Source organism: Spinacia oleracea, chromosome 1, assembly GCF_020520425.1.
Source record: "Spinacia oleracea cultivar Varoflay chromosome 1, BTI_SOV_V1, whole genome shotgun sequence".
NCBI classification, from domain to species: domain Eukaryota; kingdom Viridiplantae; phylum Streptophyta; class Magnoliopsida; order Caryophyllales; family Amaranthaceae; genus Spinacia; species Spinacia oleracea.
In genome coordinates, this window is record NC_079487.1 from 125,697,710 (window position 1) to 125,724,964 (window position 27,255).

The 27,255-nt window shown below is 34.0% G+C and overlaps 3 protein-coding genes across 8 annotated transcripts; all 3 read left to right on the forward strand.

The window, feature by feature from the left end:
• LOC110789517 (5-formyltetrahydrofolate cyclo-ligase, mitochondrial-like) lies at positions 1-7,824 on the forward strand. Of its 3 annotated transcripts, none has more exons than XM_056826589.1 (8): positions 1-423; positions 3,275-3,415; positions 4,206-4,475; positions 4,920-4,961; positions 5,047-5,092; positions 5,315-5,385; positions 5,928-6,040; positions 6,196-7,824. In XM_056826589.1, the coding sequence occupies exons 1-8, from the start codon at positions 123-125 to the stop codon at positions 6,304-6,306; spliced, it is 1,095 nt and encodes a 364-aa protein (XP_056682567.1). In that variant the 5' UTR covers positions 1-122; the 3' UTR covers positions 6,307-7,824. The 3 variants fall into 3 exon arrangements, with proteins under 3 accessions (XP_056682567.1, XP_021849889.1, XP_021849890.1); XM_021994197.2 differs by having other exon boundaries at positions 4-423; positions 4,278-4,475; XM_021994198.2 differs by having other exon boundaries at positions 4-423; positions 4,311-4,475.
• A 143-nt stretch (positions 7,825-7,967) lies between these two features.
• LOC110789516 (disease resistance protein RPV1) lies at positions 7,968-15,068 on the forward strand. 4 transcript variants are annotated; one of them, XM_021994196.2, is made up of 6 exons: positions 7,968-9,529; positions 10,213-11,305; positions 11,412-11,831; positions 12,033-13,601; positions 13,721-14,281; positions 14,583-15,068. In XM_021994196.2, the coding sequence occupies exons 1-5, from the start codon at positions 8,991-8,993 to the stop codon at positions 14,234-14,236; spliced, it is 4,137 nt and encodes a 1,378-aa protein (XP_021849888.1). In that variant the 5' UTR covers positions 7,968-8,990; the 3' UTR covers positions 14,237-14,281; positions 14,583-15,068. The 4 variants fall into 4 exon arrangements, with proteins under 4 accessions (XP_021849888.1, XP_056682554.1, XP_056682558.1 ...); XM_056826576.1 differs by having other exon boundaries at positions 14,589-15,068; XM_056826580.1 differs by having other exon boundaries at positions 14,676-15,067.
• Positions 15,069-22,917: 7,849 nt separating this feature from the next.
• Positions 22,918-24,876, forward strand: LOC110789504 (peroxidase 60). Its single transcript, XM_021994183.2, has 4 exons — positions 22,918-23,192; positions 23,313-23,492; positions 23,597-23,762; positions 23,901-24,876. The coding sequence occupies exons 1-4, from the start codon at positions 22,968-22,970 to the stop codon at positions 24,311-24,313; spliced, it is 984 nt and encodes a 327-aa protein (XP_021849875.1). The 5' UTR covers positions 22,918-22,967; the 3' UTR covers positions 24,314-24,876.
• The last annotated feature ends 2,379 nt before the right edge of the window (positions 24,877-27,255 follow it).

Consider the following 27,255-nt stretch of genomic DNA (forward strand, 5'->3'; position numbering starts at 1 on the left):
TTTTCAAATTGTGCAAAATAGAAGGCGATAATTCCATAAGTATTTACAGAGTAAAAAATAATCGCAATAGAAACCCCATTTACAAAAAAGACCAATAAGGCCAACCCAATTTCAGCGGGACGATGAGTGTAGCGGTGAGCAAGCTGCCACCATTTCCAATGCCGATGCTGCTGCACCAACTGCGCACATTATCATCTTCTTCATCATCTCGATGCTTCTCCTCCTCCTTGTCAATGAGAAGATCAACATCATCATCACCTTCATTGAGCTGTTTTCCGCGATCATTTACCACGACAGTAAAAAACGACGGCGGCCACGAAAACGATCTTCATATTGAAGAAATCTTCGCGAAGAAGCGCTCACTTCGTACTCAGATACGTAAACAGCTCAAGAACATGAGCCCAGATCAGAGAACTGAAGAAGGTGTTTTTCTTCTCTCTTTTTTGTGTTGAGTGCCAAGTGTTTGATGAAATTCCTCAGTGAAAATTCTAGGTTATGGCAATTTTGTTTAGTATGACGGAGGTTTATGTTAGTGGGTTGAGTTAATTTTGCGACTTATTCTTTAAATTCTTTGAAATGGTTGTGCAAAAGCTATTGAAGTTCTGATTTGGGGGTTTGTTCAATTCTGGAGAAATGTTGTATTCCTCGATGAGGGGAGTCTAAGTATAGGCTAAAACTGCTAAACACGGAAAACAATAATTGAAAAGCCAACTCTAAACTGTAAATATGGCTTCAGCAGGAAGCTGGTATGGTAAAACTAATTCAATTACTTGTACATTTGAAAATTTGAAAACTTTATAGCCAATTTGAAAAATGTTGCTCGTACACTAGCCACTTGTGCGGTAGCCGGTAATAAATAGTGGGAATAAGAACGAATCTAATTGTTACGAAATATTTGGCAAGTAAACTAACGTCATAATGTTCTTGCCCTCCATGATAATGAAATCTTATCTTAAACTTGCATTTCCTTCCATTACCACACCCCAAATGGTAATGGATGAAAATGAAATTTATGAAGAAAAAATTGATAATTTTGAGTGAACTAACATTAACATGGGAATTCATTATTCTTACAAATTTACATATAAATTCATTCCCATTGATACCATTATGATTTATGACCGGCTATCAAACGGGCCGTAAGTGAGATATTTTTGTTTAATTTCAGCATTCCTTGTATCCTATACAAAATGCTAGAATCTCAAATGCTTGTAATTCTAGACTACACCCGAGAAGTCATTTTTCGGCTTGCTCTTTCTTATATTTAAAAGTGTGGATCTTTGGTGTTGCTGATTTTTGGTGTTGCTGATCTTTGTGAACTTGGCTTAATAATCTGTCAAATTTGGTTATCTTCTACTATGGCTTCACCAATATATTGTGATTTCTAGTTGTTTTACGATTGTTGTCTGTAACGAGACAATCTTTTAGGGACAACCGGACAACCGGTAAAGAAAACAAGGTAATTGCTTGGTTATAGAGGGAGTATTCAATAGTTAGTTTTGGGCATGGCAATTGTGGAATATTAAATAATTTAGGTCCTTGGAAGTAGCTTATTATATCACTTCAATTGTAGTTGACTAAAGTTAGTTTTAGCATTTTGCAAACACCTCATAAAATCCGACTGGTTAGAGCCTTTGAGCTGGAGAAGTGCCAAAATCAGTTCCCAAAATTTTGGATTTGAGTGTTTGATCTTTGGTATTTGTTCTTTTGGCTTTTGGATTTAATGGACTAAATCAAAATGGCTCTCAAAACCTCTTCGCTCTCTTTCCATGAATTAGAAGATGGTTGTTGCGCCCCATTATCGCTTATGGGTCAATTGAAAATAGCCTCTCTGCAATAGTGCAATTAGGGTGTTGATACGTCCTACCCCTTTACCCTGCTTGTCGCGGGATCCTATTTGAAGGTAATGGGTAATGAAAAAATTAAAAATTATTTGATCTTTGGTTCTCAAACGTTCTATAATTTCCTCATTCCCCCTCTTCCGAATGCTTCTGTTCTCCGTAGAACCTTAAATGGTTGCAATCCAAGAAAAAAATCCGAGAAGGCATTAAACTGGATGAGAGCTATTCTTTCTCATGTTTGGGTCCTCGTGTTTGTTGTTGCTGATCTCTGTGCTGGCAGCTTGGCTTATTTATCGATCAAATTTAGTTAGTCAATGGCCTGATAACTTGTGATATCCATTTATTATATGATTGTTGTCTGAAGTGCACAACTCATTTCCAATACTGCTGCCCGGTGGTCTGTGCCTTATAGATGAAGGCTCCTTTAAAGGGTAAAAGTAGAAGAACCTTAACGCTGAAGCTTACAGCCAGAAGTTCCGTTGTCAAAACTTCACGGGGTTCTTTTGGTCTATGATTTGCTTTTGTTGAGGAACATACCGCTCTTGGATGAAAGGCACCGACAGAAAAGAAAAAGAAAACGGGAAGAATAATGTAATGAGAGAGATCTTTTATAACTTATACAGTTCATTTGTGAGGCCTTTAACCATAGATTGGGTGGGAGGAGGATGAAAATGGTTTATGATGATGGGGGAGAATATTGCTATGCTTGGAGAACCTCAAACCATCTGAAAAAGCTACATGTCTCACTTAGTAACCGAGCAACAGTCCTAATGGGAATTTAGGAACAATCCTAGGAAAGCCTATTGGGAAATTAGGTTTTAACTGGTCTGGTCCTTACACCAAAAGTTTCAAGTCCAAGCCAAACTGAATCATTTCCAAGAATGTTGTGTCCTTTTTTCCCCTTCAAGTATGAGGAAGTATCATTTTGCATCAAGGAGGTCAAATGAGCAACATTTACTGAATCTAGATTAGGTGACCTATAAAGCCGACAGTTCTGCCTTGTTGTTCTCTTTCTCTCTCCCTTTTTTTTCTTTAAATGTGTGTGTGACTGTGTGTGGGGGTGGGGGGGTGGGTTATTTAGCATGTCACGCAGCTAAGGTAGGATTTGTTTCTTTTTTTTAATGGAGAGTGGCGTAGAATTTAATGGTGGGTATTCTATTTTCTTGAGGGATTTTGTTTTTAAGATGTAGTGAAAAATAAAAATAACGTTAGACATAAACCTACCTTTGAAAAAAAAGAAGCTACCCTAAGTCCCTAAAATAGAAAAACTTTCTTGTCTAATTTAAAGTAATAGTATGACACATGAGGCCGTCTAATACAAATCTTTTTCACAGAAAATTGCAACTTGTGGCTTTTATGTTTTTACTAGCTTTGTTTAAAATCTGTAAACCTTAACTGAATAATGATTATGCTGGTACAACTTTTCTTCGCAGATAATACAATTCAGCATGCTGTATTGGAAGCTCATTGGTTTCAATCTGCCAATGGTTTATGTGCTTATGTAAATTGTGATGCCTTACGAGAAGTTGATACATCAAAATTTTTGTCAAAGATATTATGCAATGAAGCTAAAGGTGTCTTCTCTATTTTTTTTAAAATCATTTCATAAATCATGCATTATGTGCAAATTTGCAGTGGGCTATGTGCTCCGTTTTTAAAAGTTTAGTTGCTTAGAGACTATCTCATATATACTTCTCATGATACTATGAATCTCGAAGTCCGTGTATCAAGCTAATTATGCACCACAGGTCCACAAATAACAAGTAGTGGCATCACATTTATATTTGCGTAGACATGTGACGAATGTTGACTTCCTCATGCGATGGAAATCATGGAATTAAGTTGAATTTTTCCCTCAGTAGCATGAAGCTTGATCCACTGTTATTATGTATATCTGTTTTCCTCGTTGGACACTATTTCCTGAGTGGATGATCAGTATTGGATTGTTAACTTCATTTACTGCATTTTGTTCGTTTTCATTCATGTTTCTATTTTCATTTTATCATATTACCTGGCAATAAGCTTCCTTGAGGTACTCAGATGAGAAAGCTATTAAAGATAAATGCTAAGACAATGTAATTCTTTGTAATTTTATTCAATCTGCTGTTTTCTTTTCTTTCTATGTTGGAGTATTTCGTATTTTGTCTTTTGTGTCCTAGATGTGAGTAACACAGAACCTTGGCCATTTAGGCCTCTATCATCTAGTAAGACTGTAGGCAGTAGAATATGCACTACATAGAGGCAGTCCTATATTGTTGGACCTCTTGGAAGAATCATAGTTTACCTTATGATATATTGATATACGTAATATAATTTGCAGGACAAAGTATATATTATAACTGATATTTATGACCTTCTCAACAGAACATTACAAATGTTACCTTTCAAAAAAAAAAAAACATTACAAATGTTATGTTGCTAGCAATCAATGTGTAGGCATGGAGGTCCTTAATGCATTCTCATCTGAAGATAAATGTTCCAAGAACAGGAAAAAGCTGTTTCTACCACGGATTGAAGACAGGAATAGCAACATGAAAATGCTCCGGGTTTCAAGTTATGACGATCTTATCCCTAACTCTATGAACATCTTGGAGCCGACCCTGCAGGATCATGATGGAAATGAGCGAGAAGATCGTATGTTAAATCTTTCTCCTTTTCACTTCTGCCTACATTTAAATTTATTTCTTGTTATTGATTTAATATATCTGACTGTTTGTCTTGTCAGTAATTAGTTTCCCTGATGTTTTTGTTTTTGAAACTTTAAATACTTGCCTCGTTTGCTTGGTTATGTTGATCTTGTTGAACTCTACTTCTGTACTGGACACGGTAAATAAAGTAATAGATTCTTTAACAAAACCATAATGCTTAATGATTGTACTTTATACAGGTCCCTGCATCAGATGGGATGGGTATATAGAGTTAAATTGATATGCTTAATGTGCCAAATTTTGTAGGGATTATTTTACGTACTATTAATTTATGGTTTTTTTTCCCAGTTGCAGTTCCTCCATCATACTTGTTCATTACGTACTATTAATTCAAGTGTTTAATGACCCTAATAGATTTGTTGTAATGCAGTTATGCAGGCAAGTGAACCTGTAGACTTGTTTATTCTACCAGGTAGATATATCTACTTAATCTTGGAGCAAAAAGTTGTCTGTGTAACGTGTTTGTCTCTCACTTATGCTTTGTCTTTGCTACCCAGGTCTTGCATTTGACAAATCTGGAAGACGGTTAGGGCGAAGTGGAGGGTGTGTTGCTTTGCTCAAAACTATCGTAGTTCCTTAATTAACATTAGAGTCATTTGATCACAGATTCATATATAAATCTATTTTCTTTGCCATCCCATTAGAGTCCTAGGTCAGATTAGTTGTTAGGTTCCTGTTTTCTTTAATATTTTTCATCCCAAGATCTAATGCACCTTTATTGCATATCCATCCTACACAACTAATTTCAATTCTTTATGGTTTCAGTTACTATGATGTGTACCTGAAGAAGTACTTTGAGATAGCCGAAAAAAGGAAATGGAAACCGCCTCTCATAGGTACAGTTTCAGTTTATGTTTCAGTTTATCTGTTTGGTGAATGGTGGTTCATGAGAATGTAGCAGATGAAGGCCCCATTAGATAAACAAATACATTCATTGTCTTTGTGTGTAATGTTGGACCAGTGTCAACTGTCAACCTATTTCTTATAGCTGAGATCTAATTCTGTCAAACATCATCTCTACAAACTGTCAATGCAATCAGTTAAGGCCCCATTCTGTATCGTTTTTTGTTTCCATTTTTCTGGTTTTTACAAAACTAAAAACCAAAATATAAAACCACAAAAAGTAGTTTCCAGTTTTTTTGTTGTCAGCTTTCAAAATCAATATGACTACTATAAGTATGACTATCTTTTAGTTTATGATTCAATCTAAATCAGATGACTTTTGAATTCAAAAACCCAAAATCTGGAAACTGGCGGTGATACTGAACGAGCCCTTAATTGCAGAATATGGCGCATTGCTTCTTCTGTTTTCATACTTGTTTCTGTATTCCTGCTACTGCTATAGCAAACTTAATGCTGCTCTTTTTTGATGCTGCAGTTGCTCTTTCATATTCAATGCAAATTGTGGAGGATGGATCTATTGGTGTTACTTCTGATGATATACCAGTCGATGCTCTCGTGTGCCCGGCTGGTGTTATCTACACAAATGAGGTTGGCAAGAATCTGTGATTAACTTTTTGTTGTCCATTGAATAGCTTATACTTGCATAGCGTCTTAGAGTTTTGGCCTAGATCTTTGTTTACAACTGTAACTTTTAAGGACAAGAATTAAGGTCACTAAGTCACTACTCCGTATCATTCTTGTAGGTCGAAAGAATTGACAACTTTGGACTGATTTCTTTGGGAATTAACGTGTTGACGTGTCGTAATGTTTACATTTTAGCGGAATATTCGGGCATTTGGGGTATTTCGTTGTAAACAAAAAGAACAACTTGTTACAAACAAAAGAGCCAAGACCTCGAGAAATAGACTTGAAGACTTGAGTGAGAGTCTAAACAAAGTTCTTTTAACAGCAACTGACTAAATAAATTATTCTCTTTTAAGTTTTAACTAATTCAACACTAGACTTCAAAGGAGAACCATAGACCACTAGTATCATTACCAACCCCCGTGAGGCGTGAGGTCTCCCTCGTATGTACACTAATGGACAAATTATCAACGTAAGGTATTGCGACTTTTCCCCATGAAATAAAAGTAGAGATATACCGTCCCTACTGGCCGGTTGTATAAAAATAAATGTTTCTGTAGTAAATTTAGAAATTGTACGGAGTATTAATAAATACTCCGTACTACGTAATTGTATACCAAGCTCTCTCAAAGAAAGAAAGATAATTGTATACTAAGAAAAATGTTAAAATGTTAACATCTAAAATGAGTCACAGATAATAAAATAGGCTAGTTGAAAGTTGAAACAGGTCTAGTCTGTGTATTGTATATTTGTATGGAGTATATGTCACTCCCCCAATTTGCAAGAGATGGAAAGCAATCCAAGTTACGTATAGAGGAAATGAATTTTTTTATTATTGCATATTGAAAAGGACAAATTGTTTTTTACCACCTAAAAAAGTTAAAAAATTATTTTTTACCACCTAAACTAAAACTTGTATTTTACCACCTAAAAATAATAATTAAAACTTGTGTTTTACCACCTAAAAACGGAAAAAAAAGAGATGCTATCGTTATATGGGCTTATTAATTCAATTTTCCTCCAATTTTATACTCCCTCTGCGATTTCTTTAAATCCTTCACCCTCTATCTTATTTCCATTAAATTTTGTTACTTTTGTTAATTAATGAAAGAAAAAATCATGTAAATTCATAAAAAGAATGAAGTATCATTATTGTGGCCCTTTCCATAACGATTTCATCTCTTTTTTCCATTTCTAGGTGGTTAAAAACAAGTTTTAATTTTTTTTAGGTGGTAAAAAATAATTTTTAAAATTTTTCTAGGTGGTAAAAAACAATTTATCCCAAAATTATTTTCCTACCGATTGGTTGATTTTACCTAAGGGTGAGTTTATCCCTATTCTTGAAGGGAGTCTTGAGGTGAGTCTCAAACCTAAATCTTGGAATAATGTGGTAAAAGACTACACCAAGTCTTGAAGTGAGTTTGAAAATCAAAGACTCACTCAAGACTTACTTAATACTCCACTTTTTTCTCCCACCAATCAAATAATGCCACATCATCAAACTTAATTTATCTTATTTCACCCAACTAAATTATTAATGGTTTATATATTGTTTTGTTTCATTTGCCTTTAAATTAATGTTCTAGTTATTTTTAATTTTAATATGTTGTATTATTGTTTCTAATTTGTACGGAATATATGTCAACTAGATTTTTGCCCGTGCGATGCACAGATTCTATTAAATTCTTAAGTTAAAATCAAACTTTTATATATACCAATTTTATATATTAGATTAGATTAATTTTTGATTTTGGATTGTATTTCATTTTAGATTTATTTATTAATTATGAGAGTGTTTGATTTTGGATGAAATTGTATATACGTAATATTAATAATTAATTAATGAAAATATCTACGTGGCACACTCGAATTTTTTTAATTCAAAATTAATTTTGAAATCTTATTTTTCATTGGCCGAAACCATTGTATTTCCTACGTGGCACTCTAATGTTGGATTAATGTTTGATTTTGGATTGAATTTTATTTTATTATTTTAGATTAGTGTTTGATTTTGGATGAATTTTATTTTAGATTTAGTTTTTAATTATTAGAGTGTTTGATTTTAGATGGAGTTGTATGTATTAGTAATTACTTAGTTAAAATATCTACGTGGCACATATTTAATTACCTACATGGCACTCGATTTTTTAATTCAAAAATAAATTAGAAATCTTATTTTTCATTGGCCGAAACCATTAGTAATCTTAGGTGGCCGAAACCATTAGTATTAGATTTCGAAATTAACATTTTCTGTTTTATTTTTCATTTTTTTTCTCGGATTATAAATTACTTTGTTTGTATATAAGAAAACAAAATAATTTTAAGTTTGGGGCATTTGGTGAAATAAGTTTAATAATAGGGGTCTGTGGTGAAATAAATTTTAAAAAAGGGGCATTTGGTTAATTATGAAACTAGGCTAACGACGGACTAACGGACCGTTATCAGTAAGGGTATTTTAGGCATTAAGTCAATTGTCAGGGGTATTTGGTAAATTATTGGAACTTGATAGGCATTTGGTGAATTATTTCAAAACTTAGGGGTATTTCATGAAATATCCAGTAAGAATAGGATGAGTTTTGTGTGAATCTGGATAATAAAAAAATTAGTGAAAAACTGCTGTGGCATAATCTGAAGATTGGAGGTGAGTTTGGGGATAAACTCACCCTAATACCTTAATTAAAGGTTCAAACTTTGGCTCCAGCAAAACAATAATAGTTTTGGAGCTTAGAATACGACACAATAATTTGTTGTATTTCCTTGTCTTTCAATAGAGAAAGAAAGCCGGTTAATATAAGACTTCCACTACCTTATTATTACTACAGTCTACAGACTAGAGCCCTATTTTGGGTCCATAATTTTTCACTACTTGTCCATAAACTACTCTCTTTATCCTTGCCCTCTTCTTCTCTGAGACATGGAGGGAGGAAGTGTTAGTATAGACTCGTCATCATACATGATCCCCGACATTGAAACGCCTCCGTACCTTCCACCATCAATGCTGAAAAAACGTGTAAACTGGGATGTATTCTTGAGCTTCAGAGGGGAGGACACCCGTTACAACTTCACTATGCCACTACGTGACGCTCTGGTAGCCAAGGGCTTAAGACCTTTCATGGATGACAAAGGCATGGAGAGAGGGGATACAATACAGCCAACCCTAGAGGAAGCTATCGTGGACTCCGCTCTCGCGGTGGCCATTATATCTCCTAAGTACGCTGACTCACGGTGGTGCCTTCACGAGCTTTCTCGAATCTTCGAGTGTCGTAAACGGGTCATACCCGTTTTCTATGACGTCGACCCGTCTGATATTCGGAGGCAACGAGGGGAGTTTGGTAGTGGGTTTCAGAAGCTGCTCAATGATGATTTCAAGAAGTTTAGTGAAGACGAGGTTGCCAGGTGGAGGATTGCTTTAAAGTCTGCCGGCAATACATCTGGTTATCCGGCCAAGTCTAGGTAATGCGAGCTAAGTACTTTTGATCCTTTTCATAATTTTAAAGGTGTTTTAATTGGGAATACTTCAAGCTTAAAATCAGATCGAATTTAATTGGTTGATTCATGCTTAATGGTCCACGGTAAAACTCGGGAAAATGAAATTAATGATCAAGAAGGATGAACAGAGCATCATACGCAAAATTTGTCTTGTTTCAGATTTAAGGATGTTTTCTGTGCTTATTATTAATTTCCAAATGAGTAAAACCGATCAAATGAACAAATAAAATTACATTGCGTTACTGCATACACTTAGCTTTATGTGTATGTGTATCTAGCAACAAGATGCATATTTTCATACCCGTCGTAGACACTAGACAATGCATAATGTACAAAGCATGAGATTCAATTACGAAGTACGGAGTATATGTTTTGGATATCACCCCCATGACCTTATCAACTAAGCGTCTGAGCTACCTAGGCCTCTTGAGAATTGTTGAATACTTTCTAGTGTCCAACTTTAAAAAATAATAAAAATATGACATAAATATGTAATTTCGAGAAAAAAACTTGCATTCTGGTTTATATTATTGACCTTTGTGACTCTCTTTATAACGCGGACGTGAAATTTTAGGCATTATCCCCCACGTCGCTCATGAATGTTCCCAACTAACATAGCTTAATTTAAATCAAATACTTAATGGCAGTGATGAACCTGAAGAACTTATACGACATATAGTTGAACAAGTGTGGAGTGAATTAAAGAATAATCCAGAGTATGTGGTTAAACATGAAGTTGGTTTGGATTCTCGTGTTGATCAAGTGGTTAAAATGTTAGATATTCAGTCGAATGGTGTTCGGTTTCTTGGTATCCACGGCACTCCTGGAATAGGCAAGACAACCTTGGCTAAAGCTGTCTTCAATAAGCTCGTTGTAAGCTTCAAGAACCGTTGTTTCATTCCCAATGTCAGAGAACAATTATCTAATCAACAAGGTCTTTTAAGTGTTCAGAACAAACTCAGAAGTGATCTTCCCAAGAAAAGATCATTGGTTAAAGAAGACGATCATGGGTCGGAAAAACAAGCTAATGACAACCGAGTCCTAGTTGTGTTGGATGATGTCTCTGAAGCAAACCAGCTTAGAAATATGGGCATTGTCAGAGAACGCTTTGAAGAAGGGAGCAGGATAATCGTTACAAGTAGAAATGTGAACGCGTTGCAAGATTATTTTGAGTTATATGAGGCAGAGAAGCTTGATCCAGGGGAATCACTTGAACTTTTTAGCATACATGCTTTAGGAAGAACTGTCCCTACAGAAGAGTTTCTGGATGTTTCTGAGAAGATTGTTTCTTTAACAGATGGACTTCCTCTGGCTTTAGAAGTGTTTGGTTCTTCCTTGATTAAGAAACCAGAAAAGGAGTGGGAAGATGCTCTGAAGAAATACGAAGAAATTCGACCACCTAATCTTCAACATGTGCTGAGATTCAGTTATGAAGGTCTTGACGAACAAGAGAAAAATGTATTCCTCGACATATCGTGCCTGTTGATTCAAATGAAGATGAAAAGAGAGGATGTTGTTGACATTCTAGATGGTTGTGGATTGAGGGCTGAGTTAGCAATTGGTAACCTTGTCACAAAATCACTCCTGAAGATAACAACAGGCAATACTGAATTGTGGATGCATGATCAAATTCGGGATATGGGAAGGCAAATTGTTACAGAGGAGAACTTTGATGATACTGGGAAACGTAGCAGACTGTGGGACTCTCAAGACATAATGCATGTCTTGCGTCGTAAGAAAGTATAATCCTTATCTTATAATTAATGAGTCTTTGTTAAACAATATGGGTGCATCATATTCGTATAATTCATGCATTGAATCTTCTGCTTGTTGTGATGTATCACAGGTAACAGAAGCTGTACGAGGAATGGTTCTGGACATCAGAAAGCCTCCAAACTCCCATGATAAAGTATCATATTGGAACAGGTTCATAAGTTATCCTAATATCAATACCTTCACCAATTGCGTGAAAGACAAATTTGAGGGAATTATTTCGCGGCACAAACCAGAAGAAGATGACAACTTAACTCTTCAAACAAATTGGTTTAAGAAAATGGTACACCTGAAACTGCTTCAAATGAATAATACGAAATTGGAAGGAGATTTCAAATATATGTCCTCTGAGCTGAGGTGGCTGCAATGGAGAGGATGTTCTCAAAAGACACTTCCTGATAATTTACCAGAGGAAATCCGTGTGCTTGATCTTTCAGGAAGCAAAATTGAACGTTTGTGGTGCTCAGATCGCTCATTTTGGGGTTTCAACAAGGTAAATTGCATGTTCTTTAGAACTAAACTGAATGCCCCTGAACTGAACTGCCAGTTAAGCCCAAAAAGAACAGGCCTAAGCGTCTTGGTTCAATAAGCATCTCCTAGTCTTAGCTTTTTCTGAAGCCACCTCAACTTAGGGTACTTGTAAAATTTATTTATATACTTCGTATTATAAATGTGAAAACTTGTTGGTTTTCAGGTGGCTGGGAACTTGGTGGTGATAAATCTTTCGAGCTGCTACAGCCTAACTGATCTTCCTGACATTTCTAGACATAGACATTTGAAGAAACTCACACTTGAGCGTTGTATAGGATTGACTAAAATTCATGATTCAGTTGGAAACATGAGTTCTCTAGTTCACTTGAACCTAAGAGATTGCACAAAGTTGGTTGAGTTTCCAAGAGATGTGACGGGGATGAAAGGCCTCAAGGAGTTGATCCTATCTAATTGCTCAGAATTCAAAGGACTACCAAACGATGTTCGCAGCATGAAGTCTTTGATCCAACTACATCTTGATGGAACATCAATAACTGATCTGCCTTCATATTTATTTCACCTTACACAGCTTCAAGAGCTTAATCTGCATAGTTGTTCCATGATAACAAGTCTGCCTAAGGAGATAGGCTCTTTAACTTGTCTAAAAAAGTTATCTCTATCTCATACTAATGTTGAAGAGTTACCTGATTCTCTTGGATACTTGACAAGTCTTGAGAAACTAGATTTAATACATTGTTCCTCGCTTACAGTTCTTCCTGAGTCGGTGGGAAAGATGAAGTCTTTGACTGAGCTGATCCTTAATAGCAGTTCGATCCAGAAACTTCCTGCATCTATTTGTTCACTATCCTATCTTAAAGTGTTATCACTTGCAGGATGCTCTTCTCTTGTCAAGCTTCCTATTTCAGTAAAAGGATTATCTTCTCTTGTGAATCTGGATCTAAGTGATACCCCGATAAAAGCATTGCCAGATGATATATGTTCCTTGAAATTTATTGAGAAGATCCAGATGACTGATTGCAAATTCCTTGAAAAACTACCAGAATCAATCGGGAATATGTCAAATCTTACTACCCTCATTGTTCAAGGTGCTGAGTTAACACACCTTCCAAAGTCCATAGGGGATTTGGAAAATCTTAGGTTGTTAAACTTGAATAACTGTCAAAAGCTAAGCAGCCTACCTGATTCTATTGGATCATTGAGGTCATTGCTTACATTAATGATGCAGGAAACTGGTGTGACCTGTTTGCCTGAAACATTTGGGTCGCTTCATGAATTAAGGGTATTGAAAATGAAGAAGTCGTCGTCCAATGAACTTGCAAGGCTTAGTCAACTTCCTGCTTCTTTCAGCAAGCTTTCGAATTTGGAAGAATTCGATGCTCAGGCATGCGGAATCAGTGGTCAGATAAATGATGATTTTGACAAGTTATCCAAGTTGCAGATATTGAACCTTGGTTACAATAATTTCCACAGCCTTCCTTCCACATTGGAGGGCCTTTGTGTTCTAAAGAAGCTAATACTACGGCAATGCGTAGAGCTGAGGTCTCTGCCTTTACTTCCTTCAACTTTAGTGGAACTAAATGCTGCAGATTGTCATCAACTAGTGAGTATACACGACCTCTCTAATCTTGGGAGATTACAAGAACTACGACTTGCAAATTGCAACAAAGTGGTGGATGTTCCAGGTCTTGAATGTTTGAAGTCTTTGAGATGGTTGTTTATGGGGGGCTGTAATAATGCTATTGCATCAGCTGTTCGGGGTAGACTAAGCAAGGTACTAGTTTCCTAATTTTCCTTTCTTTTTCAATTAAGTTGCGTTAAAGTAAGGCGTTAAATGATATACCAAAGGAGTAAAAAGAGTTGCATATATTAACATTTGTTCCTGATCTGCAGGAATCTTTGAGGAAGTTGAACAATTTGAGTGTTCCAGGGAGTGAAATTCCAGACTGGTTTTCTCAAACAGCTGTGAATTTTGTAAATCATCCAAACCTTGCAATAAAAAATGTGATAGTTGGTGTTGTGCTCTCTGTGGATATCCAAGTATTAGATGACATACGAGCTAAATTACCAGCAATCGTTGATATTCAGGCTAGTATTTTCAGACACGGAACATGGATTTTCCGTACCACACTCTACTTATTGGGAGTCCCATGTACACAAGAAGATCAGCTCTATCTGTGCAGACACAAGGCATACAATCCCTTGGTTAGTTTATTAGAAGTAGGCGATATAATACAGGTAGAGTGGAAGTCAGGACCAGTTGATGGGATTCAGCTAAGAAGTTGGGGAATCCATCTTGTTTATGAAAATGATGATGATTTTGAAGGAAATGAGGATTCACTGTCATTGGTGGACAGCCAGCAGTCTGTATCACAGAAGCTGGTCAAGTTTTTACGCTCCACGGATTAATATATGATGACAGAATTTTCTGCAGTTGTATTTGCAGCGCGCAAGGTAACTTATATCCTTTATGTAATGGTGGAAGAATGAGTATGTTATGATTTATGAACATGATACGAGCTAGATTTATTCACCTATATATGCATGATTTATTCGTTTGAATTTCTCTGAAAGATACGTGACAAAACATGATAAAAAGTAATTCTTTTAAGGTTGATTTTCATTGAACCATTTATGAATGATGTAGCATATTTCTAATAGAAACGGATTTGTCTTTGCACTTTATGTATTATTGTAAGCTCAACTCTTGTTTCCATAATCTTCCTAGCATAGTAGTAATTAATCAATCTATCAGAATCAGGATTTTGCAGGATTATGCCCATAATCTGCTCATCAGTCCATAGATTATGTACTGAGTGTGCCATTATAAATCTACCATGTGTTCTAGAGACGAGGACATCAAGATGGTTGTGGGCCGGACCAGGCCGGTGTTGTGCCGAACCGGGCCAAAAAGTTCAAAACAGGGTCAGGCGCATGGGCCATCGTGCTTAAGCATCATTTTACTAAATTTGGCGTGTTTTGTCGTTGTCCTTATCATGTTTTTTTCAAAAGAAATGCGGCATAAGTCAGACCCACAACTTTGTACTCGTGTCGGATCGTGTTTTTTTTCGTGCCCATGCCGAGGCGGGCCTTTTTAGTGTTGTGTCGGGCTTGGCAAACTTGACAGATTCCGTTAAGAGGTGGTGATTTTGAAAATGTTTATATTTTTAAGGTGATGATTTAAAATACGAAACTTATAAAGTGATAATTACCGAAAAAAACATCCTTACTTTATTCTTTATCGACTTATTCGATATAATTGCGATTTGTTTATTTATTTACTAGCTTTTAGCCCGTGCGATGCACGGATTCTATTAAATTGTTAAGTTAAAATAAAACTACTATATATATACCAACTGCTATATTTATATATTAGATTAGATTATTTTTTATTTTGGATTGAATTTCATTTTAGATTTATTTTTTAATTATTAGAGTATTTGACTTTGGATGAAATTTTTTATGCGTAATATTAATAATTAATTAATAATAATATCTACGTGGTGCCTAATTATTTATCTACGTGACACTTGACTTTTTTAATTCAAAAATAATTTCAAAATATTATTTTTCATTGGCCAAAAGCATTAGATTTCATACGTGGCTAATATTGGATTAGTGTTTGATTTTAGATTGAATTTTATTTTAGATTAGTGTTTGATTTTGGATGAATTTTATTTTAGATTTATTTTTTAATTATTAGAGTGTTTGATTTTGGATGGAGTTGTATATATTAATAATTAATTAATTAAAATATCTATGTTCCACCTGATTAATTATCTATGTGGCACTTGATTTTTTTAATTCAAAAATAAATTAGAAATCTTATTTTTCATGGCCGAAATCAATAGTAATCCTAGGTGGCGCTCTATTATTTCAGCAAGCCGGCGACCTTCACATGTGTTCTTCTCCAGCTATTTTTTCTGCTTTAATTGTAACTAGATTTTAGCCCGTGCGATGCACGGTTTCTATTAAATTGTTACGTTAAAATAAAACTCCTACATATATCAACTGCTATATTTTATATATTAGATTAAATTGCTTTTTTTTATTATTTTGGATTGAATTTCATTTTAGATTTATTTTTTAATTATTATAGTGTTTGATTTTGGATGAAATTGTATATAAGAAATATTAATAATTATTTAATAAAAATATTTACGTGGCAACTAATTATTTATCTACGTGGTATTCGACTTTTTAATTCAAAAATAATTTTGAAGTCTTATTTTTCATTGGCTGAAACCATTAGATTTCCTACGTGGCACTCTAATATTGGATTAATGTTTGTTTTTGGATTGAATTTTATTTTAGATTAGTGTTTGAATTTGGATGCACTACAAAAATTTGTATCTTTAACGACAACCTAATTACGACGGGTCAAAAATCCCGTCGTAAAAGCCTTTTGCGACGGGGCTAACAACCAAACAATGACGGGAATAACCGTCGCAAAATGTCTTTTACGACGGGTTAACGACGGGATTTTCTATTAACGACGGCCCCTTTTATGACGGGTTCGCGACAGGAAATTAATCAACGATTATTGGCCTTTCGCGACGGGATTTCCCGTCGTTAATAGTACAATTTCTTGTAGTGATGAATTTTATTTTAGATTTATTTTTTTAATTATTAGAGCGTTTGATCGATTTTGGATGGAAGTGTATATATTAGTAATTATTTTTTAATTATTAGAGCGCTTGATTTTGGATGGAATGTATATATTAGTAATTAATTAATTAATTTAAATATCTACGTGGCACCTAATTAATTATCTACGTGACACTCGATTTTTTTAATTCAAAAATAAATTAGAAATCTTATTTTTCATTGGCTGAAAGCATTAGTAATCCTAGGTGGCGATCTAATAATTCAGAAAATATGCCTCCTTTATATATGTATATTAGATTCGCTGTTGAATTGGAATGTGGACATTGCTGGATTGAGTTTTTGGAATTTAGGTGTGTGACGTTAGCAGAGGAGCAACAAAACTGCAACTGTAAGAGCACGTACATTGGTTGACTTTTCATTTCCAAGTTCATTATTTTATTTCACTGGTTTACTTGTATAACTTTTCTTTTCTTGAATAAAAAAAACCTTTACTTTTCTTATTTTTATTGAACATAATACAAATTTTGGTTCTGTAATTATTTTATTTTTAAAAGTAATGCCTTCAAAGATAATTAATTATCAGTTTTTTATTTAAAAAATATTGAAATAAGTTGAAGGAAAAATTAAAAAAATATAGGATATAAGATGGGTAAATATAATAAGGATAAAAAATCCATTTGAGTGAACCAAACTATACATATTGGACATTGAATCCATTCCGTTAGTAAACCAAACATTTTTACGTTAGTATAGGGTTTAGAATCCATTCCTCCAAGGTATGGATCACCATACCATTCCATTTTTACGAACCAAACGATCCCTTAGATTGGTACCTTAATTAGCTAGCCGGATCACGTGTGTGGATCAACGGCTCAACGTGCATAATCCGGCTAAGGTATCACTGATTTTTCAACAATAAAGTTCTATAGAAGTATTAAATATCTTAGGATATTTATTTTTTATACGTATTATAAGGTTGGCTATCAGAAAAAAAAAGTCAATTACAAAGTAGCTTTTGATAAATTTTCATTGTTTCTCCAAAAAGTTTTTCATATATACTCCGTACTATTTTTCATTGTTTTTAAATTGCTACATCAATGGTCGATTCTTAGTACAATATGAAAGCAAAGACTTTATGGATGGGATGGTAAGCAACAAAGGACACACCTGGTTTCTTTCTTAAATTAGTAAAGATGGAGACCATACCACATTTTAATCTAGTACTTCGTATATTAAAAGTTGGCATAGTTCTGGCGAACTTGAATACTCCCTCTTTATTTTTATTTTTATTTTTGCTTCTCTTTTGTTAATGTATTCAATTATAGTACACTCTTTTTTGATGTGAGTTAAGGTGCGTTATATTCAACTTATATGACTTGAACTTATCTGATCCTGAATTTATCTGAACTTTTGTGGAACTTCTTTGAACTTAATAATAATAATAATAGTAAAAATATTAATAAAAAAAATAGTAAATAAATAATAATAAAATAATAATTAATAAAAAATAATAATAATTAGGAGTAATAACAATAATAAATAAATAAATAAAAATAATAAATAAAAATAAAAATAAATAATACTCCTGATAATACTTAAAATAATAAATAATAATAATAATAATAATAATAATAATAATAATAAAATATATTAAAAATAATAATATTATTATTATTGAAAATTATTGGCACTTATCTGAACTTATTGAAATTTATTGGAAGTTGTTGGAACTTATCTGAACTCCTATGAACTTATTTTTTTTAAGGTGAATAAAGTATAGGACATGAAACTTATTTTTTTAAGGTGAATAAAGTGCCCCCTTAGTATGTGTAAGAAAAAGGTGGAAAAGCAGTAAAATGTACTCTCCTCCCTCCGTTCTTTTTAGTCGCATAACTTTGACTTTGTCATTTTTTATATACTAAGTTTGACTTGAATTTTTTTACCATCAAATACGACCTCCGTTTCATTAAGTGTTCTTTACGCTATGAAAAATGTGTCAAACATTCAAAACTTTGACCATAAATTCTCACTATTATATCTATCAAAAATTATCATGAGATATCGTGTTATATTCTTTTCGAAATGTATTTTATAAATATCAACTTTTATATTTTTTTCCATACAGAATTGAATGTATTAACGGTCAAACATTGCACCGGAGTCCTTGCAAATAGTAAGTATCTTTTTGAAACGAAGGTAGTAGTAATTACAGAGTAAATGTTATTATGTAAAATATTGTTGGATTAGTCACAAACATATTTTATTAATATCAACTTTTCATAATTTTTACTAATACAGAATTAGAGATATTTAATGGTCGCAAATGATAATTTGACAAGTGCACGTGTCAATTCAAGTGATGCAAGTAAAAAACAGACGGAGTGGTAAAGTATTGGACTATTGGGTAATAATGAGTAAAGTAGGAGATAGTAAATGATGGAAATGTGTAATAGGTAGAAGATGTAAGATGATAAAATATGTATACCTAAAATAAAACAAAATAGAAGTGGCCGGGTAGAAAAAAAAAAAAAAAAAAACACCCCTTTTAAAAAGTGGGTAAAAAAGCCTAAAAAGGGATCGGTTGGTCCATGTAATCATGCTAATTAAAGTTTTGCTTGGTTGAACATTAGTTTCAGATTGAGGATTTGAGGGTAATGTCTTTTAGGTCTTCTATGTACATCAAATCATAAAAAGAAAGTAACTTATTGCTAATTATATCACTACAACAATTAATGCAAATAAGAGTACGAATGCGCTTAGAAGAAAACTTTTATGTGAGTTGGAATTAACTATTCCTCATTGAAAAAGAGGAGAGAAAGATTAACATATAAAATTGGTGTGGTTGCTCAGTAACATAGGAGTTTTGATAATCACATGAATAGTGCTGCTTATTTTTATTTTTTTTAATACAAATATGACGATTGTATTAAAAATGCCTTAACCTAAGGTTCGGTACAAAAGCAGCCTCCTAACATAAGGGACAAAATATCATGATAAACCATTAACCATACCACCCATGTCCAATTTGATTTCCTTTTGTTTTCATGGAGGAGGAGACACCGTCTCCAAATCCTAATGTATCTACACAATAAGCATGGTGCACCAAAATAACATTACACACAAGCAAAAGAACATGACCTTGAAACAGAAGAACATGAGATATATTATTTCACGTTTGTGTTCCACCCTTCCAAACAACATTTGTATGTTTTAACAACTGAAAATTTACCAAGCAATGTCTTGGCCTAGTGGAAATTAATGATTCTACCTTAAGACGGAATTTTGGCAAATTCATTACAAATTTGAGACAAAAATTTTGAAACTCCATAAACAATCCCATTTCAATTTTAATTTAGAGACAAAATTTTAGTAATCAGTCTCAAATTTGAGATGCTTATAGTATCCGTCTCAAAACCCATCTTTAGTAATTCATAATTTTGTAGTGCTTCCAACGAAAAAGGTTTGGGGTTCAATCCTACTAGAGACACTTTGAGGGAGGGTTCCCCTTATCATTCCTCTCCCTTTCAAAGTATCTATCCTGCTAATCCAGACGGATTGACCTGTGTTGAGTTCGGATCCGATATGACATTTCATCTTATCCTAAAAATTCAAAAAAGGTAAAGTATAACTGATGTTTTAGGTTTGAGGAAGCTTCCTGGAACTCTGGAAGGTATGACTTTCCCTAGTTTCTTATGTATTGTCGTTGGCTTGTTGGCATGTAAAGGGGTGTGTAAGGTCCGGTCCGGACTTGAACCGGACCAGAACAAACTGAAAGATTTCAGTCTGACCTCTGGGTCTTTGAAAAACTACGATTTCGAGTTTCTGGTCCGGTTCGGGTAAAACCCATATAATTCCGGCCAGTCCAGACCGGTAACCCGATTCATTAATAAAAATAAAAGTATAATAGAATATTTTGTAGTTAATTATGTACAGTAATATGTTAATCATCTAGATACTTCCTTTATCCCTTAATACTCGTGCCGTTTTGACTTTTTGACTATTCACATAATTTACTTTCACCATATTTTATTTCTATTATATGAAAATAAATGTTAGTATATAATATATTGTTGGCTTCATCTTAATATATATTTTCAAAATATTAATTGTTTTATAAATTTTTATAATATGTAGTTAAAGATATTGGTGATCAAAGTTGTGCATTGACAAACGTGTCCAGTCAAAGCGGTGCGAGTATTAAAGAATGGAGAGGGTAACTTACACGAAGTACGTTATTCGATTGATTTCTTGAATATGAGTACTGATGAGTAATGCTTTTGGAAATAAAATCTACGTACCTATATAGGATAAGACCAAAAACCACCGTAGAACTCTGTACCATCATCAGTTCATCACATTATAAAGTAATCAATTAATGTAGTAGCTTAGATGGAAAAATATACGGAGTATGAGTTGGGTAACGCATTGGCGCATAAACACAAAAGATATACGAATAAAATACTTAGTATTGAATTTCTTAAAATAAAATAAAATACTTCGTATTAAAAACCTAAAAAAGTGTCAAAAGTTACATAAAAGCCGGTCCAAATAGATCCAACATCGGACCTGAAGAATTCGGTCCGGTCTTCAGTCCATAAAAAATTAAAATTTGTCTTCCGGTCCAATTGGTTCCGATCAAGTTTGATCCGGTTTTGGATCCGTACACAAACCTAGCCGCATGTTTGTGCAATAAGAATTTACCCTTTTTTTTTTAATGCAAAGCAAAGATTAGCATTAATAAGATAAAGTTTACCGTTTTAGTGATCCCCCCAAATGCCTTAGATGATTATAGCTAAAGTATTCGGCTAATAAGTGCAACTATTTATATTATATTTTAATTATATTTGTCTTATTTTGTCTGAACTTATATTATACTTCGTATGAACTTAAATTAACTTATTTGAACTTAACTTAACTTATCTAAACTTATTCTATCTGAAAAAAATAAATTATCACTACAAGAAATTGTACTATTAACGACGGGAAATCCCGTCGCGAAAGGCCAATAATCGTTGATTAACGACGGGATTTCCTGTCGCGAACCTGTCATAAAAGGGGGCCGTCGTTAATGAAAATCCCGTCGTAAATCCGTCGTAAAGCCGTCGTAAAAGACATTTGCGACGCCTATTCCCGTCATTGTTTGGTTGTTAGCCCCGTCGCAAAAGGCTTTTGCGACGGGATTTTTGACCCGTCGTAATTAGGTTGTCGTTAAAGGTACAAATTCTTATAGTGTATTTTGTCATTTTGTGTAAAATAAACTTATTTGTGGGTGAAAATGTATGAAAAAAACTTATTTTTTCTGAACTTATCTTAACTTCAATTATTTGAACTTATATGAACTTAACTGATTTTTCCTGAACTTATTTTGTATAGAATAAGTCAAATAAGTTGAACTGAACATAGTCTAAGAATTTAACTATTCTGCTCACAAGTGCAACTATTTGTATTACACGAAGTAACCATTTGTGGAATATTACATTTCATAACTAATTTAGATAATAATTTAATGTACTATTTGGCTCATAAGTCAGAGTCTTTGTATTGCTTTAACTAATTTGTATAAGAAATTAACTATTCGACTTATAAGTGCAACTATTTGTATTTTACTTTAACTATTTTGTTGTTTTTTTAAATTAGTTAAATTAGTTATATTAATTTAGTTAGTACTTGAAAAAAAAATGATCTCAGGATGACGGCAGCATGCGCCATAATACACCCGTCTCCCATGAATTGAAAGTTTCTTTATTCGAAATTAGTTGACTGAGATATATAGAATGTTAATTTCTTGTGCTTCAATGTCGTATTTTGATTTAATTTTTCTAATTAATATAAGTTGTAAATTTGTAATGAAGATGGAGGATATAGGTAATTTATAAGGCTAGCTAGCCTGCTAGGTATATCAAGAAGTCAACCCCTCAAGTCCTCAAGCGCTCTCCTGTAAAATAGATCGAGGAGATATGATAACGAACATGATCTATTTTAATTTGCAGAATTATTCTGTATATTACAAATAATTAAAGTTCCCACAATTTAAATATTTTTTTGCCACCAAGGCAAAATAAAATACAAATGACGAAGGTGATCGATAACCTATTGTGCATGTATCATTACACTTAACCACTAGATACAAGATTTCATTAATGGATTCCGCAATTTTTAAATGTGATTGTTTACCAATCAAACTAAGCGGTAAGTATTTGTCACATCGGTCCATGACAATATGACTTGTATAGTTGATTAGTTGTATACTTGATTGCCAACTTAACTTTGCAACAACACAATTTTGTCATACTATCTTGATTAAAATTAAAGTAACTAATAATAGACCAATCGAATTACATACACCTTCATGATTCTTTACGTCGTCTGGTGGTCCTAACTCCTAAATAGCTCAAATGGTTGTATTCTTCAAGTTTAATTAGCGTACGTTGGCTTTAGTTTTATAAATAACCAAGACGTCCATTAAACCATTCTAAACTTACTCAAGATAGTACAACATTACAAGAAAAAAAAATAAAAAAAAATACACACAATGAGGCTCGGATCACTTTCGTCGATGCTCCCCCTTGGGTTCGTCCTAATGACCTTTATTAGTCATTGTTATGGACATGACCTAAGAGTCGGGTTTTACGATGGCAAGTGTGGGGGACAGGACATCGAAAAATTAATTTACGGGATAGTCAAGAAGAAGATCGCTAAGGATCCTGATGTCGTGTCAGATCTTACTCGTCTATTGTTCCATGACTGCTTTGTTAGGGTATTTATGATACCAAATTGAAAATTTCTTAATTTTGCCAGTTTACGTACACCAAGTTCATGCATATATGTACGTACGCTAATTTATTTTTGCATGTGCTAATTGATTAAATTTTATTAGGGTTGTGATGGATCGATTTTGCTGAAGGGAAATCATACTGAGCAAAAAGCACACATAAATAAACATGTTGCTGGAATGGACGACATCGATGATATTAAGAAGGCCGTAGAGAAAGTTTGTCCAGGGGTTGTCTCTTGTACTGATGTCCTTGTTATGGCTGCTAGAGATGCTGGTTTCCTAGTAAGTTAATCACTAATTTAATTTACAAGTCTTGTTCTTATTTCTATGATCGATTGAGAAATTCTTAATGGTAACCTCGTCCTATGGTGTTGTTACGCGTGAAGGCAGGAGGAAAACGGTACGACGTAGAGACGGGAAGACGAGATGGACGTGTGTCTTCAAGCAAAGAAGCAGAAGCAAGCCTTCCTCCTCCTACAATTCCCGTAAATAAAGCCATTCAAATGTTTGCTAAAAATGGACTTAATGAGCGTGAATTTGTTGTTCTTTTAGGTAACATGCATAAAACTCGAGCTTATTATCGTTCAACACTAATTAAGTAATTAACCATAGCACAGATTGATAGTCACATACATGCCAATTAGCTTAAGTTAATTACTATTCCTATTCCTGTTGTTTTACCGTTTACAGGTGGACATACTGTTGGAACTGCACACTGCAACTCATTCAAGAATCGTTTGTATAACTTCAACAACACTCAAAAACCAGACCCAACCATAAATTCAGCCCTTCTTCCACTGTTATGTAAAACGTGTCCTCTTCACAGTCAAAGCGAGAATGAGACGTTCCTAGACCATAATCCGACTAGCCATTTCAAGATGGATAATGACTACTACAAGCAAATTGTAGCACACAACGGCACTCTAGAGATTGATCAAAACTTGGCAATAAATCCTTTAACTAGAGGAATTGTGGAGGAGCTAGCTAATAGTCCTGATCAATTTTTGAACGAATTTGGACCTGCGATGGTGAAAATGGCTAGGATCGGAGTCCTTACAGGAGACCGTGGGGAGATTAGAAAAACTTGCGCTTCCGTGAATTAAGAATACGATTACGGGCCTCAATTCAATTTAGTTCATTTTACGTTACCTTTGATTTGTTTGCAACAACCTCCGTTTTTATAATTGTAACATGCATGTTTCATTTGCACGTGTCACAAAAAAGAGATAGCATAAGGTAAATGCTCAAATTAATTGAAACTACTTAAACGTAACATCAATAAGAGAGAAAGGTTGGTTTATTGATGTTTTAAGTTATACCAAAGTATTAACTTTCTCGATTAATATTTTCTAATAGAAAACATGTTACGATCACAAAAATAGTACGGAGGTGGTAATTGTAATTTTTTTATTTTTTTTTTATTTTTTATCTTTAATTAAAAATGAATTGACGTTGTATTTTCCAACTAGCATTGGACCTTGGAATAAAGTTTCTTCTTACAGAAGAACCAAGTGTTGTACGGTTGTTTATGTGAGATTGCAAGTACAAAGAAAGTTTTTGTTACTGTTTAGGGATCAAAGTGATTCTTCACCGATCTCTATTATTTAATTGTAGTACGTTTATTAAAAAAAAAAAAAAAATAAGTTTTTGTTTTCATCTTGTTGTATTCTCCGATTTGTTGTACTTTCCAAGATCAATAAGATAGTATTCTCCAATCTCTCGTAACTTTACAAGATGATCGAATATGTTATGAAGTCGAATCGTTTCCGGCTTACCAATGAGGTATTGACCTAGTACTAAAGAATGGGTGCATGTGTTCGATAGTCTCGATAGGTCATGTACTGTTCAAATTTCCCCTCCCCATTTGTAATGCCCTTAAGACTCATTCGTACACAAGAAAAAGAGCTTCTAATGCATGAGGTTGTGTGGCTCACACACAGCCCACATACCCACGCATTGCATTCCCCAAGTCCCAAACCCGTCCTTACTTAACTAGCCAAGGTGTATGTGCTTGTGACTTGTGTCCACCAAGACTTCTTTCCACTTTCTCAAACAAATAGTATACTAACACCTAAAAATATGTGAACGAGGAAATAATATATATGATATCCTACCAATGTGGGACACTTTCACTATTCACTTTTTTCCATATATATGATATTCTACCAATGTGGGACACTTTTTTCACACTTCCTTTTAACGAAAAGAGGAACCAAGTATCCCACTTGGCCTCTTCCAATTTCAAGTTTTCAATTATATGTTCCGATTTTGTAAAAGTTGAATTACGAATTATGATCCACTTTCCCCCAAAAAATTACGGAGTAGCTTTCTTCATTTACGTCAACAATATCAAGATTTAAGATTGAACTTCTTGAATTGTATCAAAAGAAAAATAAACAATTCTTCAACAGTTGAATCAGAACCACTCCATTTCGTCATGACTCTACACAAGTACACAACCCATTTGTGTTATGTACACATAAAATTATCAAATCGGAAGGTACATAATTACATATGCTTGAAAAAAATTATACTCCCTCCGCTTTTAAATACGTATCCAGTTTTCATTTATGGCGTTCCCTTTTATGTGTCCACTTTCCGTTTTTGGACATACACCTTTCCCACTTTTTTTATACACTTTTCCCACTTTTCCATACACTTTTCCCACTTTTCTATACATCATTATTACCTTTTCTTACACATTCTACACGAGTAAATAGATCTGCAGGTCCCTAAACTTTGCCAAAAGGAGCAGTTAGGTCCCTCAAGTTTCAAAAGGAGCATTTAGGTCCCTGCGTTTGGATGGAATCCGCTGCTTTTTGTTTTCCGTCACTAACGTCCGTTAAAATGCATTTAAATTAAAAGGAAACTAAATAAAAGGCACTAAACGACAAAAAAACAGTTACATATACCATTTACCAATAATTAAATAAAGGGAAATTCATTTCAGTTACCTTTTTACAAAAATATAGCCGTTGAGGCTCTCAAAAAACAGAGTATTTAACATTCCATGGCAAATAAAACACTTAAAATTTTTGTAGAACGTGAATTATGAATTTTGTTACAATTTACAATTAGACGTTGCACTTACCGATATGTCCAGTATTTCATGCTCCTGAATCTAATTTATTTATCAAGTTTCGATGTGTGTTCAAGCCCGTCTAATTAATTAAATAAATGAACATAAACGAGCTTGTTCACGAGCTTGTAACATGAACGAGCATGTTTGTGTTCAGATCATAAACGAGCTTGTAACTGATTTGTTTAATGAGCCTCATTTTGTGTTCTATCTCGTCTCAAAGCTAAGCTCGCTCATCAGAGTATTATTTAACGAAATTCAATTAATGGTCATACTCGTTAGATAAGAGGACGTAAAAGAGCTTCGTCTGAGTAAGGTAATGAACCTTAATACGGAGTATGTGTTCAAACTAGGCACATACACGGAGTATGTATCCACTGTTCTGGAAATTTAAACATTTGTATTAGATACAAGTTGCATTTCAGACGCACTATATTTAATTTGGTCTTCCTTGGTCTACTAACTACTCCTAAGTATTTAATGAGGAGCATTGAGATGTGAGAAACAGCTTATCTTCCATTGGTCTTCCTTGACTATATAAACACAAGGGGGTTGGCTTAAAGCATTACAACAAGACTATATTTAATTTGGTCTTCCTTGGTCTACTAACTACTCCTAAGTATTTAATGAGAAGCATTGAGATGTGAGAAACAGCTTATCTTCCATTGGTCTTCCTTGACTATATAAACACAAGGGGGTTGGCTTAAAGCATTACAACAATATTCATCTCTTATATCTTGGTTTGTATTCAATACTCCATATATATTTCTTCTTCTACTCAACAACCCAGTTTTTTTTCCTTTCAATTCATCACAACACAATGAATATCTTCTTAACCATAGAAGATTTCGTATACAAATATCACCCCCCATATCAGAAAATAAAAATTAGTCATAAAAAAAACACGACCGTAGTTTCTCTGTCTAAGTAGCCCTTCAATGTCATGCTTCCATGACCCCTTGTTGA

Excerpts from the sequence above, each read along its gene's own strand:
- LOC110789517 (XM_056826589.1), top strand. The coding sequence starts at position 123 with ATGAGTGTAGCGGTGAGCAAGCTGCCACCATTTCCAATGCCGATGCTG. Across the intron at positions 3,416-4,205 it reads ATTATGCAATGAAGCTAAAG|AACATTACAAATGTTACCTT; the intron begins GTGTCTTCTCTA and ends CCTTCTCAACAG. Across the intron at positions 5,386-5,927 it reads ATGGAAACCGCCTCTCATAG|TTGCTCTTTCATATTCAATG; the intron begins GTACAGTTTCAG and ends TTGATGCTGCAG.
- LOC110789516 (XM_021994196.2), top strand. The coding sequence starts at position 8,991 with ATGGAGGGAGGAAGTGTTAGTATAGACTCGTCATCATACATGATCCCC. Across the intron at positions 9,530-10,212 it reads GGTTATCCGGCCAAGTCTAG|TGATGAACCTGAAGAACTTA; the intron begins GTAATGCGAGCT and ends ACTTAATGGCAG. Across the intron at positions 11,832-12,032 it reads CATTTTGGGGTTTCAACAAG|GTGGCTGGGAACTTGGTGGT; the intron begins GTAAATTGCATG and ends GTTGGTTTTCAG.
- LOC110789504 (XM_021994183.2), top strand. The coding sequence starts at position 22,968 with ATGAGGCTCGGATCACTTTCGTCGATGCTCCCCCTTGGGTTCGTCCTA. Across the intron at positions 23,193-23,312 it reads TCCATGACTGCTTTGTTAGG|GGTTGTGATGGATCGATTTT; the intron begins GTATTTATGATA and ends AAATTTTATTAG. Across the intron at positions 23,763-23,900 it reads TGAATTTGTTGTTCTTTTAG|GTGGACATACTGTTGGAACT; the intron begins GTAACATGCATA and ends TACCGTTTACAG.